The sequence below is a fragment of the Schistocerca nitens genome, chromosome 4, assembly GCF_023898315.1.
Source record: "Schistocerca nitens isolate TAMUIC-IGC-003100 chromosome 4, iqSchNite1.1, whole genome shotgun sequence".
NCBI classification, from domain to species: Eukaryota; Metazoa; Arthropoda; class Insecta; order Orthoptera; family Acrididae; genus Schistocerca; species Schistocerca nitens.
This window is the reverse complement of record NC_064617.1, coordinates 32,157,720-32,167,124: the sequence shown is the minus strand read 5'-3', so window position 1 is coordinate 32,167,124 and position 9,405 is coordinate 32,157,720. Positions and strand designations below refer to the sequence as shown.

General features: G+C 46.3%; 1 protein-coding gene across 1 annotated transcript in view; it reads left to right on the top strand.

Annotated features, from left to right (window-relative positions):
• Positions 1-308: 308 nt before the first annotated feature.
• The window catches only part of LOC126251794 (E3 ubiquitin-protein ligase ZNRF2-like), a 557,859-nt gene continuing 548,762 nt past the window's right edge, over positions 309-9,405 (top strand). The window contains exon 1 of the mRNA XM_049952429.1: positions 309-336. Within this exon, the coding sequence (XP_049808386.1) occupies positions 324-336 (13 nt within the window). The 5' untranslated portion in view covers positions 309-323. The remainder of the gene's footprint in view (positions 337-9,405) is intronic.

Sequence of the window (9,405 nt, the reverse complement as noted above, 5' to 3'; positions counted from 1 at the left end):
AAAAACCGTATTGGTGCTGTTGCCTTGTTTCAGAAATTATGATTCTACAATTGAAAATATTGTATTTCTTCTGCTAAGATGCATGACAAGTTGAAGGTTCCTCCATTAATTCGTATACTAGTTGCTGATGGCGTTATTATTTTAGTTTGATGTATTTGTAGGTTAACATCCGGCAGTAAAATGTTTATTAACGTTCTGGAAATGTTATTAAATATTAATGTTCCATCTATGCTTCGGACATTCTTTAATTTCATTTGTATTTAATTTTATGTTTTCGTTTTGTTGCAGGTACGTACGATGATTTCGGCTAAAGACGTACAATTATGACGAACAAGGGTGAGTAACTCCGACTACTGTGTAGAACTGGGTATAGACAGATGGATTTGTTTTTGACTGATGAATGTATATAAATATTACACTTCTGTAGAATTTATACAGAAGAAAAATTAACTAGTGTCCTTTAAAATTAGTAAGCTTCCAGAAGGTATCCAAGAGAGTTTCTGTGAAGTTTGAACGGTAGGAGATAAGGGAATGATTAAAGTAAAGTTATGAGAGCGGATCGTGAGTCGTGCATGGATAGCTCAGTCAGGAGAAAAGTTAATCGCGGAAAGCTGGCCTTCTGGTTGGAGTCGCGGTCCATCAGACAGTTTTAAACTCCCAAGAAGTTTCAAAACAACTTACACGCTCCACTGTAGAGTGAAACATTAATTCTAGAGAGAGCTCTGCCTTTAGTGACCTCGTGGCACCGTAACCTACGACCCTTGTTACAGAAGCCCTGACGACCGCAGGCGCCGCGGCGGTGGCGAGGCCGCCATTGTTGCAACGATGTTTCCAGATTTTGTGATATAAGAATCCAAGGTTGTAAATTTGATGTAGCCCATAGCTGGTGGCGAAAAATACCACCATTGGGACTTGCACATGACTATTACCCAAGAAAAGAAATTTGAAGGTTTCCGTGTTACATCTTTCGTTTACAGATGGTGTATCCTGATATGGATGGTGACTCGTGTCACCGCTATAATATCCAACGCAAGACGCCGCTATTGAGCTTACATTGCAGGTATTGCGGCGGAGAAAGCGCGGGTGTAAAGCTGCCACTTCTGTTAGTTATATCTGCATTATTACTACTGATTGTTCCCCGTGTTTGTCTGTTAAGATTTGGTAAAGCGATTGGGTTACTAGCGGCAATGTGTGCGAGGCTGCGGTGGAGTGTCGTTGGCAATACTTGCGCGCTACGACTGCTGTAAGGCGCTTAAGCGCGTATTCACCAGCGAGGAATGGCAACTTCGTACTTACATTCCAATACAGCGTTGCCGCATTCATTTGTTGTTGCGAGTAGAGGGCACTAAAATGGCAAGTTGCAAGTGAACGCTCAGTATACAAGAAGTGCCCAAAAATGAACAATGAAATGTATTGTATAATTCAATAGTAATTAAAAAATCGATTATCGAGAATATATTTTGCAGGAAAGAATGATGAATGTACTGAAAACTACCTTAATGCCAGTAGCCTTCTTTAGTAAATTCCCCGTATGACGTGGTATTAGTTGGAAACTCAATGTTATTTCTGTGTAGTGCTTCAGTAATAGAATCCTTCGTCCATTTGATAGATGAACTTTGTGATACTGAATTTATCATCGTGGGATACGGAGTCTGATCCATAAAGATCGCAGATATTTGCTAATTTTCCGAAACTGTTCCCAAACCACTTTCTGGAGCTAGGTTCTGCACTGACTGCAGCTTGTGACACATTCCCTAGCCACAATAGGATTCATTATAGTACTCTGTGATACGTCTTAGGCTGACGCAAAAAAACCCTCGTAGCCGTTTTTAATGTCACTTTCCCGACTCGTGGCGAGAGGCAATTTTAATTCCTCTTTTATAACCTGAAACCTGTTAAAGCCCGCACATGCCCGAGTCGTTACCGCAGTGTTGCCCTCAGTAGCTGTGTGGGGAAGACCTTGGAGTGGATGGTCAGCAGCCGCCTTGTCTGGATCTTAGCTTCTAGGCAGCTCTGTAGTCACGTTCAGTTTGGTTTCCACCTTTGATAGCCTGGCATTCCTGGAACCGGCTATACTACAGGCTTTCCTGCGCCGACATCATCTTCTGGAGAATTTTTTGATATCGGAAAGGCCTACAACATTACTTGGAGGCTTTTCTTCGTCAGGCAGCTTCATGAATGGGTTTTATTTGATTGCCTTTCCACTTTTATTTGGTCGTTTCTCTCGCCACACTGTTTTCGATATTAAGTGTGTGACTGGTTTGGGCAGGGGAACAGAGTCTCTCAAGGTAGTGTTAAGCGTGACTGTCTTTGCCATAGCTGTTAACAGTATTACATCAGTTGATAGATTTCCTATGCAGGTTGGTCCATTTATAGTGACCGGGCCAAATATCTCACGAAATAAGCATCAAACGAAAAAACTATAAAGAATGATACTCGTCTAGCTTGAAGGGGGAAACCAGATGGCGCTATGGTTGGCCCACTAGATGACGCTGCCATAGGTCAAACGGACATCAACTGCGTTTTTTAAAAATAGGAAACCCCATTTTTTATTACACATTAATGAAGTACGTAAAGAAACATGTATATTTTCGTTGGACCACTTTTTTCGCTTTGTGATAGATGGCGCTCTAATAGTCACAAACGTATAAGTACGTGGTATCATGTAACATTCCGCCAATGCGGACGGTATTTGCTTCGTGATACATTACCCGTGTTAAAATGGACCGTTTACCAATTGCGGGAAAGGTCGATATCGTGTTGATGTATGGCTATGGTGATCAAAAGACCCAACGGGCATGTGCTATGTATGCTGCTCGGTATCCTGGACGACATCATCCAAGTTTCCGGACCGTTCGCCGGATAGTTACGTTATTTAAGGAAACAGTAAGTGTTCAGCCACATGTCAAACGTCAACCACGACCTGCAACAAATGATGATGCCCAGGTAGGTGTTTTAGCTGCTGTCGCGGCTAATCCGCACACTAGTAGCAGACAAAATTGCTCGAGAATCGGGAATCACAAAAACGTCGGTGTTGAGAATGCTACATCAACATCGATTGCACCCGTACCATATTTCTGTGCACCAGGAATTGCATGGCGACGACTTTGAACGTCGCGTACAGTTCCCCCACTGGGCACAAGAGAAATTGCGGGGCGATGACAGATTTTTGTAGGCGTTCTGGTTAGCGACGAAGCGTCATTCACCAACAGCGGTAACGTAAATCGACATGATATGCACTATTGGGCAACGGAAAATCTACTATGAACGGTTTATCTATCTGTAATTAATTTCGATAAAATAAAAATGTTTACTCCGTGGAATTCTGATAGACTGCAATGTTTTCTCATTGGTACGTTTATGTATAACAGTCAATAAAATAATGAAGTTTCTTGTGAAATAAGTCGATTGAAGGTTGCAACTGACGAGGTTATTTGGTTCTGCCCCAAATCGTGGCCACGTTTCTGCTCATAAGCTATTCTACATTTACGTCAGTAATCCGCGAGGAACATAGCGTGTGTGGCGGAGGGCATTTCTGGTACCACTAACTGATCTCACTTCCCCGTTTCACTTCCGAATGGCGTGTGGGAAGAATGAATGTCAGTAAGCCTCTGTAGTAGCTCTAATTTAGCACTCATCTTAGTCATTTCGCGAGATGTATGAGAGAGGAAGCTATTAAGATACGCACGACAGTTGCACATGAGGGGATCACGTAACTGTGCACGAAAGAGGAACTAAAGTGAATTCAGAATTACATCGACTACCGAGACAAAGGTATTTTGCCGATGTTTTATACTGAACTTCATAGTACCTTAAAGTGAAGATTTGTCCAGATAATAGTGGGTCTTGAATATTGTTGAACCACAAGAAAGGACTGTAAATAAATGCGACGTCAACAGCAAGTGCTCCGCTGTTTTTTCCCTTTCGTGCGTTAAGTAGCGCTGATAAAACCGGCCTGGTGTAACAGATACCGTGTGAATTCTGAGACTCCAGGGCTCACGCGGTGTTAGAAATTCAGCGAACGTCTCTCTAAAGGCTCTAGTTAGCTTGGGGAATTATTAAACATGTTTAACATCATTGTGTGTGAAAATACCCCACGATGCTAAAGCTTTTCGCAGCTCGTAACTACCGGCGGGGCTGCAGCGCATCAACACCAGCTCTTGGTTCTCTCTTTTCCTGTTTGTTAACCAGCTGCTTGAGGTTTCTCTCTCACCGAGACACAGTCCTTCTGGAAGTAAAGTTCCGTTTCTGTTCCTTTCTGCGGCAGCCCTGCATTCACAGTTGGATGCATGCGCGGCAGTTCCTTCAAGGCAAGGAGAAGGAGACGACACCGTCTTGATTTCTCCGGATGGTGTTTAAGCTGTACAGTGCTTGTTTGGATTGGCAAACTTGATTGAAAATTGCGGCGCTTGTGAGATAAGATCAGTAATACATTTTTTGTGATCGAAGAACACTAAACCTGGCGCCATTTATCAACAGGTATGTGATGTTTACGGACGAAATGCGATGAGTGGTTCAGTGGTAAGGAGATGGATAGGACAATTCAGTGGAGGACGTGATCTTGTGCACGATGATGGACGAAAAGGACGTCCATATTCGGTTAATGAAGAACTGTTTCGTACAGAAAACCGTAAGATTACAGTATCCAGTCTCTCTAAGGACTTCCCGCATATTTCAAGTTCACTCCTTCCAAATTGTATCTGAAAAAATAAATTCGAAAACTGTGCGCTCTTTGGGTGCCAAAAAGTCTTAGAGAGCAACACGAAAACCAGCGTCTGGGAAGTGGATTTAACTTTTTGACACTTTAAATCAAAGATGTTGATTTTCTGAGCTAGAAAGTGACCAGGGGTGAGACCTGGCTCGATGTAAACGACAATCAGTGGAATGGAGGCACACTGCACCACCAGTAAAGACTGAAGTCAGGCAAATCTTGACACCTCGAAAAGCCGTGCAGTCTGTCGGAATGGACACGGCATTCTAGTGGTGGATTTTTTTTACCGCGAGATCAAACAAACAGTGCAAATGTTTACTGTTAGAATCTTAAGCAGAGCAAGATACGTCTGGTACAGGACGTTGGCCGAAGCCTCCGTACAGCCGCGATCTCTCTACTAGCGATATCCAAAGAACGTGTTCAACATAGTTGACAATATAGACGGTAACGTTCTATGTGGAAAACTTACGGAAACTTGGATTACAACATGAGAAGTGCCTACAAAATGGTGTCAACTATGTAGAAAGATGGTTTACGACTTGTAGTTTTTCTGTAACGTTACCCGTTCACGTTTTATTTCCAAATGGACCTTACTTTTCAGACGCACCTAATTCCATTTATTGGACTGGACATAGAGACTTGGGTACCCCTTAGTTTCCATTCGTAAATTCGGTCGAATACCAGAATTGTAGAGTCCTTTCACCATTGTCCATGTAAATGTTTCGGGGTGCAGTTCAACGGCGCATCGTTGATGGCAGTGCGACGTAGGGATCGAGCGTAGTATCCATATCAGCCGCAAACACTTTTAACTAGTCGCGTCCCGTTTTGAGAACTATCTGGCGCTCCCACTGTCATTACGTTCGACACAAACATTATGCTCCTAACTAAACAGTTCGGTGCATGAACGTTTGAGAGACGTTGTGTGCACAACGTGTGGGCACTTTGGTAAGCCAGCGAAGTTGTTCAGAAGCCATCCCAGCGTTTAATAAACTAGAGCGTTTAGTAAACTGGTGACTGTTTCCGTCATGTAATCCTCCGTTGTGTCGTCTTGTGTGATTCGATGAACAAGGCACCTTCTCTCTTCAACAGCTGATTTTGTCACTCGGTCGCAATGTAATCGCTGGAAATGCGTGTTTCAGGTCTTAGGAAACCTTCCACAGAGGGACAGGTTCGAAGCACACTTAAGGTAAGATGTGTAATAGTTTCAGAGGGGGAAAAAATACCTCTTATAAGAATTTTAACTGTCAGAACTACAGACTTCCTCCTCAACATTTTTGGATCATAACCATCATCCATTTGTTATATATAATAGTGTGCCAGAGTTCTTTCTAACGTTATCCACCCATCTTACAATTACGACGTCGTATCGATCTCTGCTTATATCTCGGAATCCCGCAAAGGACTCAGTTTGTGCACGTACTGTATTTTCACCTGGCTGCAGGTCCCATCCACTCCCATTTCATTTCCACTACAGGCAAAATTGCGTCTTCTACTCCAGTGTGGTCCCTGACGAATTTGTTTGTTTTCGTGTCACTGCTAGAAAGTGTCAACATACATATCTCCATTCTTCACTGTCTGATCCTCAGTTTTTGAGTGAATTCATTTCTGTAAGTCAGATTTGGTAATAATCATTACTTGTAAATTACCTTCTTCAGCCGGCCGCGGTGGTCTCGCGGTTCTAGGCGCTCAGTCCGGAGCCGCGCGGCCGCTACGGTCGCAGGTTCGAATCCTGCCTCGGGCATGGATGTTTGTGATGTCCTAAGGTTAGTTAGGTTTAAGTAGTTCTAAGTTCTAGGGGACTGATGACCAAAGATGTTAAGTCCCATAGTGCTCAGAGCCATTTGAACCATTTTACCTTCTTCAGTGTGATGGAAACCTAAGCTTTGAAAATCCTTTTTACGTTAGCAACGTCATTACAGGCTGTAACTCTTTTTTTATTCATTTCGTTGTCCATCCAGTCAGTCCATCAGTTGTCGTAAACACAAAAACCCATCAACTGCTTCTGTGTCCGGACTCTAAATTTGTGCGATTTCATGTACACTGCCTGAAAAAAGAAAAGAAGCAGTCAGAAACGGAGGAGGACGTGAGACGTATATTCACGGGTTGAGAGAGTATGCCGGCCGAGGTGGCCGAGCGGTTCTAGGCGCTACAGTCTGGAACCGCGCGACCACTACGGTCGCAGGTTCGAATCCTGCCTCGGGCATCGATGTGTGTGATGACCTTAGGTTAGGTTTAAGTGGTTCTAAGTTCTAGGGGACTGATGACATCCGATGTTAAGTCCCATAGTGCTCAGAGACTTTTTTTTCTTTTTGAGAGATGGTGTAATTGCAGTGATTACAAAATCGAGTAAAACTGACAAAGAACTGGGCAGTATGAGCTCACTTATCACTGCGACTTTGCACCCCGTCGGACCGGGATACGGTATGGATGAGCGTTACAAAGCCGTTGTATCGTTTCCCGAGTCAAGTTGGCCCAGATCTGTTGAAATTGCTCCTCGATGTAATGGAACTGGGACAGGGTCGACGTCCGACCTGATCCCACACGTGTTCTGTTGTGGTTTGATCGGGACACCTTGCCGGCCACAGCAGTGGCACACCTCAGACACGTCGTAGAAAACCGAACGACGTGCGGGTGAGCGCTGGCCCCACGATACTGTCGCACGAGTTGTAACACAGGTGGACGCAGGAGGCCCGCGCCGTCACATTTCCCTGAGTTCCTGCCGACTGCGACCTGGTGCAATACCCGATGGCTCTCCACGCCGTGACGTCCGGAGTCAACACCGCTGTGCCTACCCAGAACATTAGGAGGAGGGACCGCACACCAGGTCGCCGTCGTACTCGCAGGTGTCGTCGTCCACCGCAGTGCTGTCCCTGAACACAAAGGTACGCCATTCATCAGCAGTTGGTGCTTCCCTGTCGTGGCACCACTTCATGCGCAGCGGTTTGTGTTAACAGCAGCCTACGAGTGGGATGGTGATTCTACCCTCAGTGGAAGAACTGACACTAAAATCCACTTTGCCTCTTGTATTTCCGCTGTCAGGAGCTAAAGCCATTATTTCTGGCAGCGAAATATACACTCCTGGAAATGGAAAAAAGAACACATTGACACCGGTGTGTCAGACCCACCATACTTGCTCCGGACACTGCGAGAGGGCTGTACAAGCAATGATCACACGCACGGCACAGCGTACACACCAGGAACCGCGGTGTTGGCCGTCGAATGGCGCTAGCTGCGCAGCATTTGTGCACCGCCGCCGTCAGTGTCAGCCAGTTTGCCGTGGCATACGGAGCTCCATCGCAGTCTTTAACACTGGTAGCATGCCGCGACAGCGTGGACGTGAACCGTATGTGCAGTTGACGGACTTTGAGCGAGGGCGTATAGTGGGCATGCGAGAGGCCGGGTGGACGTACCGCCGAATTGCTCAACACGTGGGGCGTGAGGTCTCCACAGTACATCGATGTTGTCGCCAGTGGTCGGCGGAAGGTGCACGTGCCCGTCGACCTGGGACCGGACCGCAGCGACGCACGGATGCACGCCGAGACCGTAGGATCCTACGCAGTGCCGTAGGGGACCGCACCGCCACTTCCCAGCAAATTATGGACACTGTTGCTTCTGGGGTATCGGCGAGGACCATTCGCAACCGTCTCCATGAAGCTGGGCTACGGTCCCGCACACCGTTAGGCCGTCTTCCGCTCACGCCCCAACATCGTGCAGCCCGCCTCCAGTGGTGTCGCGACAGGCGTGAATGGAGGGACGACTGGAGACGTGTCGTCTTCAGCGATGAGAGTCGCTTCTGCCTTGGTGCCAATGATGGTCGTATGCGTGTTTGGCGCCGTGCAGGTGAGCGCCACAATCAGGACTGCATACGACCGAGGCACACAGGGCCAACACCCGGCATCATGGTGTGGGGAGCGATCTCCTACACTGGCCGTACACCACTGGTGATCGTCGAGGGGACACTGAATAGTGCACGGTACATCCAAACCGTCATCGAACCCATCGTTCTACCATTCCTAGACCGGCAAGGGAACTTGCTGTTCCAACAGGACAATGCACGTCCGCATGTATCCCGTGCCACCCAACGTGCTCTAGAAGGTGTAAGTCAACTACCCTGGCCAGCAAGATCTCCGGATCTGTCCCCCATTGAGCATGTTTGGGACTGGATGAAGCGTCGTCTCACGCGGTCTGCACGTCCAGCACGAACGCTGGTCCAACTGAGGCGCCAGGTGGAAATGGCATGGCAAGCCGTTCCACAGGACTACATCCAGCATCTGTACGATCGTCTCCATGGGTGAATAGCAGCCTGCATTGCTGCGAAAGGTGGATATACACTGTACTAGTGCCGACATTGTGCATGCTCTGTTGCCTGTGTCTATGTGCCTGTGGTTCTGTCAGTGTGATCATGTGATGTATCTGACCCCAGGAATGTGTCAATAAAGTTTCCCCTTCCTGGGACAATGAATTCACGGTGTTCTTATTTCAATTTCCAGGAGTGTATAATGCATCCTCTAGAAATATGCTGAACCCACTATGATGAAAGTAGGGAAGGGAAGCCATAACTGTCCAGACTACGAGGGTCGTTCAGTAAGTAACGCCCATATTTTCTTTCTCAGAACATGTTTATTGTTAAGAGTCAGACTTGGTGACAACATTCATCAACTTGTCTTGTTCATGTCTTATTCTTGTACGTGGTC